The following is a 13,522-nucleotide window of genomic DNA, read 5'->3' on the forward strand; positions in this document are numbered from 1 at the left end:
TGGTTATTTAGAATTTTGACACTTTTTGGTATTTGATATAAGATTTCTGGTGATAATGATGGTTTTTAGGGCTATGATTGATAATGGTGATGTTTTTATGCTAAATTTTCATCGTGATGTTTCTATGAACTGTTATATGAATCTTCAAGGTCGTTGTTGATTTTCTTTACTTCAAACCATAAAACGGAGATTTTGATATATGTTCTTTCAAACCTTTAAGTTATGCTTTAGTGTGGTAATTGAAAATTCTTACGAGTGATCATTGTGAATTAGATTGCACAAACTGTATATGAGTGTTTTTACACTGTTTTGGGTCAAAAATCTTATACGGTTTGAGTAAAAATGATAGACTTTTTTGGGTTAAAATGTTGCTGGTGAAAGTTTGCTAATGTAAGAGGCTCTTCTTAAAGTGGTTTCCATGTTGTTTTGATGTTCATAGTTGAAGGTACTCACTCACTTTAACTGTTATTGCATTCATTAGATACCCACCGGATTTCGTATGTTTTTTATATGAATGCTATAAAAATCCTTGTAAAAATTCCTTATTATTTCAGTGTTCTATTTTATATTCAAGTTCTGCATATGCTAGTGTATTTACCTTCCTAATTGTAAGTATCTATTTCATTCTGTGCAGATATGGATTCAACAAAAAAGCTCATTCATTCATAGCATTTCTTGATAAAGAAGAGCCTATCTTAATGGTAATTTTTTTTAATTTCGTTGCCCTGTTATATGAATATTTGAGGTTATAATTTGACATGTTTGTTTTTGCTTTATTAGGAGATACCAAGTGATTTTGCAAAAAATCTGTGGGGCGAAAAAATACCATATTATAAAACTGTTGAAATAAGAGATGGTGAAAAACTGAGAAAGATGCGTATTAGAAAAAAAAATGATGGGCCGGTGTTTACAGATGGGTGGATGTTGTTAGTTAAAGAACATCAATTGAAATACAAAGATGGGGTACTGATCACAGCAGTTGGGAAGTTGAAGTTTGAAGTTTTGTGTTTTAAAGATTTGGTATGTCAGAACTCGTATATTACAGCACAAATTGAATCAGAACTTGGAATGTGTGTAAGTGAATTCATATTAGTTCAGTACTCATTTTCAACAAATTTTTAATTTTTTGAAATTGTATAGTAATAATTTGTTCAATTTCTTTTATAGGTAATGCCAGATAAATTTTATCATGACTTTTACGGCAACAATTTCAAAGGTGGAATGGCGAAGGTTTATTTTGGAGAAAGATTTTGGAACGTAAGACTGGAAGGAGGCTCGGACGGTGGTTATTTCAAGGATGGATGGCGTAAGGTGGTTGAAGAGGTCCCTATAGACAATGATTATTTCTTGGTTTTTACCAGCCTGGATTCAGTAAGCTTTGATGTTTCCGTATTCGATCCTGACACCGGAACAGAAGTTTTTCTAAAAAAGGTTGACTGGTTGTTTTAAAAGTATATATCGAAACATATTAATTAAAACTGTTAATAATTATACTGATTTTTGTCTGAGGTTATTTAAATTTTCTAGTCTACTGCGGATGATGATATGATAGTTGAACAAAAGTTGCCGGCTGATGTGTGTGAAGATGATCTGGAAGGAAATCAAAAAGATGTAAGTATTCAGCTTGTTCATTTTGAAAGTGTTTTATATGTTTAATAATTTTTAATATATTTATTTGAATTATTATTTAACTTTTACGTATTTGTGACACTTCGGATTTTCCCGGGAAACCTTTTGATGTAACTTACGTATATATGTGTTTATTAAATGAAAATTTGAACTATTGTGTTACATGTTATGTGTGTCTATGTATATGTGTATATAGATATATATGCGTGTGTTATATATTAGAGCCGAAACCTCCACCCGACTCGAGACCATGCTCGGTCTCGAGTGAACAGTAGCAGTTGGGCCGGTTAGGGCCTTGTGACCGAGAACCCAACCCGGAACCCCCTAGCCCCAACTCGAGATCCTATATAACCCAACCCTCACACCCTTTTTCCATTTTTCACCCTCATCTCCTCTCACTAAACCCTAAAACCCTAAGATCATCAACCTCCTCTCATCTCCTCTTCCTACTCGGAACCAACCGGAGACACCAAGACCCCCGGATCGAGCTCAAGATCACCACCCGAAAGTCGATTCATCGGATCTTCACACCCTTACATCTAACCGGTTAGTATACTATAGTTGTTTGCCTCAAAATGATGGTTCTTGATGCTTAAACTATTTTGAGTAGTTGGATGTTGGTTTATTTTGTTTGAAAGGTGATAGATTGTTATGATAAATCAAACAATGTGTTGTGTGAGCTAAATGCATGACTTGGAATAACTAAATGATATAGATATAAGCTAGGGTGAATATTATGTGTTTATATGTTCTTGTGTCATACATGCTAGAAATAGGATCAAGTATGAAATCTAGTTGGGTAACTTGGCATGCTTCGAATGTTTTGGATGTGTGTAACGTAGGGCTGCTAGAAATGCCGATATTATTGCAATGAAAGGTGGAAAATACTTGTTTTGGGTCGGTTAAAGGATAGTCTAGACATGATGAACATTTGGTGATTTTGATGAACAATTTGAATATGTTATGAACATGATGAATATTTGAAATTCTGCTTGTTTGATCTGTTTTGGTGTATATTCAGACAACAAAACATGTTAGTGAGAATAGTACACAAATTACATGAAAATGCAATATCATTGGATAGTACACTATACAGGTTCTAGAAGGATTCAGGTGCACGCAACGGCGGTTGCGAGTCGGAACCCTCGGTTGCGACTCGAGACCACATCAAGTCTTGTCGAGATCTCCTGGTTGCGAGTCGCAATCAACGCGTATCGAATCCGGTTGCGAGTCGTAACCACTGCTGCTAAGTCGGAACCTCTGGTTGCGAGTCGTAACCAAAACGTGATGAACCGAGACCTCGGTTGCGAGTCGTGACCTCGGTTGCGAGTCGCAACCACCCTTGTCTCGACTGGGTTATTTTGGTGTTATTGGGCTTTGACTGTTGGGCTTCTGTTGACTGGGCTATGTGATTGTGTGTTAGGGCTGACCCAATAACCCAACTGTTTGTGTATTCGCATGTTATACGTGTTTGCTATATGTGTTTGCCATACGTGTTCGCTATGTGTTACTTGTACCCGACTTGACCCATTTTTGGTAACCATGTTAGGACGTGGTGACCAACATACTTGACCGGGTAAAAATATCTACCGAGCAACCCAAGGTGAGTTCACAACTTAAAAGCATGCGTCCCAGTGGTTTGGGACACGAGACTAGAACAACCCTATTCCCTTGTAAAGGGGATACCATTTACATTCCTTCCCTAGTTACTGGGAACAAACTTACTTTTCCTTCCCTTGTATTGGGAAACCTTTTAGTTAATTACTGTTTATACGGAATGCAACCAAACGGCACTAAACGAAACTCTATCACTCAAGTCCCTACTACATAATACCGATTAGTCGCCGGGGCCAGGCGAACGGGTTATTAGTTGATAGCGCTATTTAGGTTTTACCAACCTCACACTGTGCCATGGTATGGGATCGGTCGTGAACTAATGTACTCAGGCATCCGTCAATGATGATAGAACATTGACATCGGGGCATCCTGCGGAAACGCAAACGGTTACCTAGTGTTCGGTATTGGAAAAACAGTTTAGTCGCTAACTTTTGGGGTAGCTCCCCATGGCATGTATAAACGGATAAATTAACTGGTGAAACGAGTTTTTGGTAATTAAAACTGGACAACTAGTGAACTCACTCAGCATTATTGTTGACCCCTTACTGCATGCTTTGCAGGTGGCCAGTGACTGGAGCAGCTGCTTGGGATGTGTAGTGGTCGTCTGCCCGTGTGTTGGGCATTTACCATGATTACCTTATGAACGTTGTTTAAAACTGTTCATTTATGCTTCCGCTACTTATTACTGTTTGAACTTGAAACCTTAAACTCTGAACTTGATATTTGCTAATCTTATGGTTAGTAAGTATTACTTTTGTTATCAATTTAATTATTCAGTATAATTGGTGGCTAGATCCTGGTCAGTCACGCCCTCGAAGCGGGTGTTATCCGCAGGTGGAATTTGGGGGTGTGACAGATTGGTATCAGAGCCATTGGTTATAGTGAACTTGGTTTTAAAAAGGGGAAAATCTTTTTGAGAAAACCAGACTATAACCCGTGACTCGTGACGACACTACACCCCAAGTGCAAGGCTCGACTTATCTGACCTCATAGCTCGGACCCATATTTACTTGCTTGTTGTCTTATGCTTTCTGCGTTACTATACGTACTAGTTTGCCTGATTAGATAGATACGCCTCCTCTCTTCTATCTTATTCTCGCTATGTTACGACACCACACTCATACTATGTTTTCTGGTTATGAAGACAATGAGTGGACGCGGACGAGGAAACGTCAACATGACTCAGGCTCAGTTCACTAACCTACTCAACACTGTGGCTGCAGCTTTCGCAGCTCACCCTATAGGTAAACTCGTTGTTTTAGGATGTTTAGATCCTACCGCCACATCGTCTTTTCGCCTCTAAACCTATTTCGCTTCACTCCTCACAACAGGTCAGCCTGCGCCTGTGCAACCACGTGTTTGTACCTTCAAGACCTTCATGGATTGCAAGCCTCTTCCATTCAGTGGCACTGAGGGTGCCATAGGTCTTCTACACTGGATCGAGAAGGTCGAAGCTGTCTTCGCTGTCTGCGAGTGTCCCCCTGCTAATTGGGTGAAGTTTGCTACTAGTACTCTTGAGGGAAGCGCACTTTCATGGTGGAAGGCGCAAATTCAAATGCTTGGTTTGGAGACTGCAAATGCTACTGCATGGGAAGATTTCAAGGATATGATCAAGGAAGAGTACTGTCACAGGGATGACATCCACAAACTCGAGGACGAGTATTATGAACTCAAGATGGTTGGGTCAGAGATTGAGACCTACACCAAGCTGTCTAACGACTATGCTGCTCTTTGTCCGAACATGTCCCGACCTATGTACCGAAGGATCGAATTGTACATCAAGGGCTTAGTCCCGGAAATCAGGAGCCATGTAACCTCGGCCAACCTCACTGCCATACAGCCTGTGGTTCGTCTTGCCCACAAACTCACTAACCAGGCTGTGGAGGAGGGCAGGTTGCCCAAAAGGATCAGTGCTGCAGAAGGAACTTCTAGTGATGGTAAACGAAAGTGGGATGGAAATCAGGGCAAAGATGCTAACCCTGCTCAAGCCCCAGCTCAGCAAAGGAAAACTGACAACAACAAAGGCACTCAGCAACAGGGTGGCTACCGGGGAAGCTACCCTAAGTGCAACAAGTGTAACAGGCACCACAATGGGGCATGTAACAAGGGCCAGTGTCAGCGATGCCATAAGATGGGGCACGAAGCCAAGGATTGTAGAAGTTAGTTCCCAGCAAGGCAGAATCAGCAACAACCTCAACAGCAACAGCAGCAGGGAAACAACCGGGCATGTTTTAAATGCGGGGCAACAGGGCACATGCGAAAGGATTGCCCTGAACTGAATCAGAATCGCAACAACAATCAGGGAGCTGGGAACAATGAGCAAAACAACAATGCTGGGAATGCAAGGGGAAGAGCTTTCGTGATTGGAGCTGGAGAAGCAAGGAACGACCCCAACGTCGTGGCGGGTAAGTTCCTACTTGATGATCGTTATGTTTCTGTGTTATTTGATTCCGGTGCCGATGCCAGTTACGTATCCCTTCGCATTAGTAAGAAACTTAAGCACTCGCCTGCATTATTAAGTTCTAAGCACGTCGTCGAGATAGCTAATGGTAGGAACATCGAGGCCACGCACATGATCCACGACTGCACCCTAGAATTGTCTGGCCACACGTTTAGTATCGATCTTTTCCCTGTCAAACTTGGAAGCTTCGATGTCGTCATTGGTATGGATTGGTTATCCAAACATCGCGCTGAGATCCTCTGTCAAGAGAAAGCAGTTCGTATACCTCGTCGTTCTGGCCAACCCCTCATCATCAAAGGCAACAAAGGTGGAGAAGTTACAGGCATTATCTCGCTCCTGAAAGCCCAGAAGTGTTTACAAAAAGGGCACACCGCAATCCTAGCACTTGTCACCGATACTCACGAAAAGGAAAAGAGGATTGAAGATTTTCCTGTAGTACGAGACTACCCCGAGGTATTTCCTGAGGAACTACCTGGACTCCCTCCCCACCGTCAGGTCGAATTCCAAATCGAGCTAGCTCCCGGAGCAGCACCCATAGCTCGTGCACCGTACCGTCTAGCCCCTGCAGAACTGAAAGAACTCTCTACGCAACTACAGGAACTTTTGGATAAAGGATTTATCCGTCCCAGTTCATCACCCTGGGGAGCCCCAGTACTCTTTGTCAAGAAGAAGGATGGCACATTCCGAATGTGCATCGACTATCGTGAGTTGAACAAGGTTACCATCAAGAATCGTTACCCTCTCCCGCGCATCGACGACCTATTCGATCAGTTGCAAGGATCGAGTTACTATTCTAAGATTGACCTACGGTCAGGTTATCATCAGTTGAGAGTACGTGATGAAGACATCTCTAAGACTGCATTCAGGACTCGTTATGGTCATTACGAGTTCCTCGTTATGCCTTTCGGAATGACTAACGCACCTGCGGTTTTCATGGATCTTATGAACCGCGTATGTAAGCCTTACCTCGACAAATTCGTGATTGTGTTTATCGACGACATCCTGATTTATTCGAAAAGTCAAGAGGAGCATGAACAACACCTACGCCTTATTCTGGAACTCCTTCGCAACGAGCAGCTGTACGCCAAATTCTCTAAATGTGACTTCTGGCTTCGAGAAGTCCATTTCCTCGGCCATGTAGTTAATAAGAACGGAATTCATGTTGACCCAGCTAAGATCGAATCGATAAAGAACTGGCCTACGCCTAAGACTCCCACTGAAGTTCGCCAATTCTTGGGATTGGCAGGTTACTACCGCAGATTCATTCAGGGATTCTCAAAGATTGCACAACCCCTCACTATACTCACTCAGAAAGGCGTCGCCTACAAGTGGAATGAAGCGCAGGAATCTGCTTTTCAGAGGCTTAAGGGTAACCTCTGTAGCGCTCCTATTCTCTCATTGCCTGAAGGCACTGACGACTTCGTAGTTTACTGCGATGCATCTATTCATGGGCTCGGTTGCGTGTTGATGCAACGCGAGAAAGTTATTGCTTACGCCTCACGACAACTCAAGACACACGAAAGGAACTACACGACGCATGACTTGGAACTGGGAGCAGTGATCTTTGCTCTTAAGATATGGAGACATTACCTGTACGGTACCAAGTGCACTATTTACACCGATCACAGGAGTCTCGAGCATATCTTTAGGCAAAAGGAATTGAACATGCGACAGCGTCGATTGGTCGAACTCTTGAATGACTACGAATGCGCCATCAAGTACCATCCGGGCAAGGCCAATGTCGTGGCGGACGCCCTCAGCCGAAAGGACACTATACCAAAGCGCGTGCGAGCATTGCAACTTACCATCCAGTCAAACCTCCCTACCCAGATCCGAAATGCTCAAGTAGAAGCATTGAAGCCGGAAAACATCAGGGCTGAGTCTCTGCGAGGATCGAGACAGCGACTAGAACAGAAAGAAGATGGTGCTTACTATGTAACAGGGCGCATCTGGGTTCCACTCTTTGGAGATTTACGTGAACTCGTGATGGATGAAGCCCACAAGTCCCGCTACTCAGTACATCCTGGTTCGGACAAGATGTACCACGACTTGAAGACTACATACTGGTGGCCTGGTATGAAGGCCCACATCGCAACATACGTCAGCAAATGTTTGACTTGCGCGAGAGTCAAGACAGAATACCAGAAGCCAGCAGGTCTACTCCAACAACCAGAAATCCCGAAATGGAAATGGGAGCAAATTTCCATGGATTTTGTTACAGGGCTACCTAGGTCCCAACGCGGAAATGACACTATTTGGGTAATAGTAGATCGATTGACCAAGTCCGCGCACTTTCTGGCCATTAAGGAAACAGACAAGTTTTCTACCTTGGCGGAGATTTACTTAAAGGAAGTAGTCTCGAGGCACGGAGTGCCAACCACAATTATTTCCGACCGAGACGCTCGTTTTACTTCGGAATTGTGGCAAGCTATGCACAAATCCTTTGGCTCACGTTTGGACATGAGCACTGCTTATCACCCGCAAACGGATGGGCAGTCTGAACGCACCATCCAAACCCTAGAAGACATGCTTAGAGCGTGTGTGATCGATTTTGGCAAGAACTGGGAGAAGCATCTACCGCTAGTAGAGTTCTCCTACAACAACAGCTACCACACTAGTATTCAGGCAGCACCTTTCGAGGCATTGTACGGTCGTAAATGCCGGTCACCTCTCTGCTGGGCAGAAATCGGTGATAGTCAAATCACGGGCCCAGAGATGGTGGTGGATACAACGGAAAAGATTGCCCAGATCAGACAACGCATGGCGGCCGCTCGTGACCGTCAGAAGAGTTACGCTGATAAGCGTAGGAAACCATTGGAATTCCAGGTCGGTGACCGGGTTCTACTTAAAGTCTCACCCTGGAAGGGTGTGGTTCGCTTCGGTAAACGGGGCAAGCTTAATCCGCGATATATCGGACCATTCGAAATTACCGAGAAAATTGGTAAGGTTGCTTATAGATTGAACCTGCCTGAGGAACTGAGTGCGGTACACAACGTATTTCACGTATCTAACCTGAAGAAGTGTTTGTCGGATGAAACGCTTGTGATTCCTTTCAAGGAACTAACTATTGACGAACAGCTACACTTTACTGAGGAACCGATTGAAATCACTGATCGAGAGATCAAAATCCTCAAACGTAGCCAAATACCTCTTGTACGAGTCCGTTGGAACTCGCGACGTGGCCCAGAGTATACCTGGGAGCGGGAAGAACAGATGAAGCACAAGTATCCCCAGTTGTTCCCAAACGAAAACCCCAGCACTGAGGCTACAACTGAATTTCGGGACGAAATTCCAAACTAACGGGGGGATGATGTAACACCCTGTTGAAACGCTTTCACTTACGCTAGCTTGACAGTGGCTGCCTTAACTTTCGGGACGAAAGTTCCTAAAACTTGGGGATAATGTGACACTTCGGATTTTCCCGGGAAACCTTTTGATGTAACTTACGTATATATGTGTTTATTAAATGAAAATTTGAACTATTGTGTTACATGTTATGTGTGTCTATGTATATGTGTATATAGATATATATGTGTGTGTTATATATTAGAGCCGAAACCTCCACCCGACTCGAGACCATGCTCGGTCTCGAGTGAACAGTAGCAGTTGGGCCGGTTAGGGCCTTGTGACCGAGAACCCAACCCGGAACCCCCTAGCCCCAACTCGAGATCCTATATAACCCAACCCTCACACCCTTTTTCCATTTTTCACCCTCATCTCCTCTCACTAAACCCTAAAACCCTAAGATCATCAACCTCCTCTCATCTCCTCTTCCTACTCGGAACCAACCGGAGACACCAAGACCCCCGGATCGAGCTCAAGATCACCACCCGAAAGTCGATTCATCGGATCTTCACACCCTTACATCTAACCGGTTAGTATACTATAGTTGTTTGCCTCAAAATGATGGTTCTTGATGCTTAAACTATTTTGAGTAGTTGGATGTTGGTTTATTTTGTTTGAAAGGTGATAGATTGTTATGATAAATCAAACAATGTGTTGTGTGAGCTAAATGCATGACTTGGAATAACTAAATGATATAGATATAAGCTAGGGTGAATATTATGTGTTTATATGTTCTTGTGTCATACATGCTAGAAATAGGATCAAGTATGAAATCTAGTTGGGTAACTTGGCATGCTTCGAATGTTTTGGATCTGTGTAACGTAGGGCTGCTAGAAATGCCGATATTATTGCAATGAAAGGTGGAAAATACTTGTTTTGGGTCGGTTAAAGGATAGTCTAGACATGATGAACATTTGGTGATTTTGATGAACAATTTGAATATGTTATGAACATGATGAATATTTGAAATTCTGCTTGTTTGATCTGTTTTGGTGTATATTCAGACAACAAAACATGTTAGTGAGAATAGTACACAAATTACATGAAAATGCAATATCATTGGATAGTACACTGTACAGGTTCTAGAAGGATTCAGGTGCACGCAACGGCGGTTGCGAGTCGGAACCCTCGGTTGCGACTCGAGACCACATCAAGTCTTGTCGAGATCTCCTGGTTGCGAGTCGCAATCAACGCGTATCGAATCCGGTTGCGAGTCGTAACCACTGCTGCTAAGTCGGAACCTCTGGTTGCGAGTCGTAACCAAAACGTGATGAACCGAGACCTCGGTTGCGAGTCGTGACCTCGGTTGCGAGTCGCAACCACCCTTGTCTCGACTGGGTTATTTTGGTGTTATTGGGCTTTGACTGTTGGGCTTCTGTTGACTGGGCTATGTGATTGTGTGTTAGGGCTGACCCAATAACCCAACTGTTTGTGTATTCGCATGTTATACGTGTTTGCTATATGTGTTTGCCATACGTGTTCGCTATGTGTTACTTGTACCCGACTTGACCCATTTTTGGTAACCATGTTAGGACGTGGTGACCAACATACTTGACCGGGTAAAAATATCTACCGAGCAACCCAAGGTGAGTTCACAACTTAAAAGCATGCGTCCCGGTGGTTTGGGACACGAGACTAGAACAACCCTATTCCCTTGTAAAGGGGATACCATTTACATTCCTTCCCTAGTTACTAGGAACAAACTTACTTTTCCTTCCCTTGTATTGGGAAACCTTTTAGTTAATTACTGTTTATACGGAATGCAACCAAACGGCACTAAACGAAACTCTATCACTCAAGTCCCTACTACATAATACCGATTAGTCGCCGGGGCCAGGCGAACGGGTTATTAGTTGATAGCGCTATTTAGGTTTTACCAACCTCACACCGTGCCATGGTATGGGATCGGTCGTGAACTAATGTACTCAGGCATCCGTCAATGATGATAGAACATTGACATCGGGGCATCCTGCGGAAACGCAAACGGTTACCTAGTGTTCGGTATTGGAAAAACAGTTTAGTCGCTAACTTTTGGGGTAGCTCCCCATGGCATGTATAAACGGATAAATTAACTGGTGAAACGAGTTTTTGGTAATTAAAACTGGACAACTAGTGAACTCACTCAGCATTATTGTTGACCCCTTACTGCATGCTTTGCAGGTGGCCAGTGACTGGAGCAGCTGCTTGGGATGTGTAGTGGTCGTCTGCCCGTGTGTTGGGCATTTACCATGATTACCTTATGAACGTTGTTTAAAACTGTTCATTTATGCTTCCGCTACTTATTACTGTTTGAACTTGAAACCTTAAACTCTGAACTTGATATTTGCTAATCTTATGGTTAGTAAGTATTACTTTTGTTATCAATTTAATTATTCAGTATAATTGGTGGCTGGATCCTGGTCAGTCACGCCCTCGAAGCGGGTGTTATCCGCAGGTGGAATTTGGGGGTGTGACAGTATTCATGCTTTATTAGACAAAGATAACTCCAAAAGTGTTTTATATGTTTAACATTAATGAATTTATTTATTTGAATTATTATTAAACTTTTACATAATCATGTTTTGGTAAGAAAGAATGAAAATCCAAAACATTCTTTATTTATTTGAATTATTATTTAACTTTTACATATTCATATTTATTGTTTTTATTGTGAAGGTTAAAGGCAAGTCCAAGGTATATGAAACTCAGGTATTTAAAACCAAAAATGAATACCGCTCAAGTCATTTATCGTTATATATTTCATAGTAACATGTTTATTTAAAAGTTGTTACTTATTTGTGTTACTTTTGATACAGACACAACGAAATCTTCAGAGCAGAATTAAAAGGGTTGATGCAGCAGCAAGCACTGGTTCTCCGGTCTTGAAATCCACAGACCTGGTAGAAAACCAAATTGTAAATTTTTTGACATTTACGGTTTATATTTTATAGTAACAAATTTTTATAAAAGTTATTAATTATTTGTGTTACTTTTGGTACAGACAAAACGAAATCTTCGAAGCAGGATTAAAAAGGTTGATGAAGCGCCAATGACGGGTTCTCCAGTCTTGAAATCCACAAACCTGGTACAACAACAAATTGTAACTTTTTTTGACATTTTTTATTGTTTACATAGTTCATATATCTTAATTATGTAGTGGCTTTCGTTCAATATGGTTTCTGCAATAAATGGGTTTGGGTTTAAATTGTTTGCTAATAATATAGCCGCTATTTGTTTGGTTATAATATAGGCGTTATTTCTTAATTGATAAAATAGTGGTTTGTTCATTTCTTTTTGGTGATAATACATGCTTTATTTGTTTCATGATAATATAGTCATTTGTTCATTTGGTTTCGTGATAATATAGGTGTAATTCGCTTCATGATAATATAGTCATTTGCTCATTTTGGTTTGATGATAACTTAGGAATTATGTGTTTCATAATAATATAGCTGATAGTATTGTTTTGCATGATAATATAGTCTCAGGTTCCTTTCGTGATAAAATTGTTTTTAGTGATAATAGAGTGTCGTGTAGGGGTGTTCAAAATTAGTGGAGGAAGCTGTAAACATCCTAAGAACGAAGTAGTACTTTTATTTGTCTCATTTTTATTTGTGTGTGTTTAGGAAATCGGATATCCGAACTTCGGATATCCGAAATTTCGGATACGGATTCGGATAGTGATATTTGACTATCCGAAAACTTCGGATATCCGGTTTTGAACACTCGTGTTTGTTTCGTGATAATATATAATCTCTATAATATATATCTAGAATATGTTCTAGTTAATTCAATTATGTTCAGACGAAGCGCAAGAAGACAGTTCAAAAAGTTAACCCACAATCACCGGTTTTGAACTTCACAAGATTTGCGGAACACAGAATTGTAAGATTTTATAGAATTTTTTGTGTTTCTTTGTTCAACTTTTTATCCAAAGGCTATATTTAATGATGACTGTAATATGTTGTGCTTTTCAGCGACTACCAGCAAAAATGTCATCTGTGTTGGACTTATCTCCTGTTCATCTCAAAGAAGTCAGTGTTCAAAACCTGACAGGTGAAGTCAAGAACATCATGACCAGATCGGAAAAACACCGCAAAGGGTTCCGGTATGCATTTGTTGGATGGTCGAATTACTTGAAGGCTTGGAACATCAAAATTGGAGCAGAACTGTTTTTTGAGTTCAACAACTCAAGCAAGGTCTTGACATTGACAAAGGTTGTGGAGAAGCGTTGTGTTAAGAAGAAGAAATTGCGTGCATGACTCGGAAGTCTGCTTGTGGTTGTGGTGGTTTTTATAAACAATATATATGCTACTTTCTTTTGTTGGGCTTTAGAGTCCTAGTTGGTCTAGAAAAACTTGGGCCTAAATTAGACAGCTTTTGGTTTATTTTGGGTGGGGCTTTTATGTAAATCAAGGTTAACAGGTAGTCAGGTACATGCATGGTTGGTTGTTATTTTTGGGTAGAATAACTTGACTAATTTTGATATTA

General features: G+C 41.5%; 1 protein-coding gene across 2 annotated transcripts; it reads left to right on the top strand.

Moving 5' to 3' along the window:
* The first annotated feature begins 790 nt into the window (after nucleotides 1-790).
* Nucleotides 791-13,522, top strand: LOC110882312. Of its 2 annotated transcripts, none has more exons than XM_022130363.2 (8): nucleotides 791-1,074; nucleotides 1,168-1,431; nucleotides 1,528-1,611; nucleotides 11,708-11,740; nucleotides 11,848-11,946; nucleotides 12,033-12,116; nucleotides 12,836-12,916; nucleotides 13,009-13,522. In XM_022130363.2, exons 1-8 carry the CDS (start codon nucleotides 874-876, stop codon nucleotides 13,291-13,293), a joined length of 1,131 nt encoding a protein of 376 aa, XP_021986055.1. In that variant the 5' UTR covers nucleotides 791-873; the 3' UTR covers nucleotides 13,294-13,522. The 2 variants fall into 2 exon arrangements, with proteins under 2 accessions (XP_021986055.1, XP_021986056.1); XM_022130364.2 differs by having other exon boundaries at nucleotides 11,848-11,931.

This window comes from Helianthus annuus, chromosome 10, assembly GCF_002127325.2.
Source record: "Helianthus annuus cultivar XRQ/B chromosome 10, HanXRQr2.0-SUNRISE, whole genome shotgun sequence".
In the NCBI taxonomy this organism is placed as follows: domain Eukaryota; kingdom Viridiplantae; phylum Streptophyta; class Magnoliopsida; order Asterales; family Asteraceae; genus Helianthus; species Helianthus annuus.

Bases quoted from the DNA above. Each gene is read 5' to 3' on its own strand.
- LOC110882312 (XM_022130363.2), top strand. From the start codon at position 874: ATGCGTATTAGAAAAAAAAATGATGGGCCGGTGTTTACAGATGGGTGG. The intron at 11,947-12,032 runs GTAAATTTTTTG...CTTTTGGTACAG, and splicing joins ACCTGGTAGAAAACCAAATT to ACAAAACGAAATCTTCGAAG. The intron at 12,917-13,008 runs GTAAGATTTTAT...TGTGCTTTTCAG, and splicing joins GATTTGCGGAACACAGAATT to CGACTACCAGCAAAAATGTC.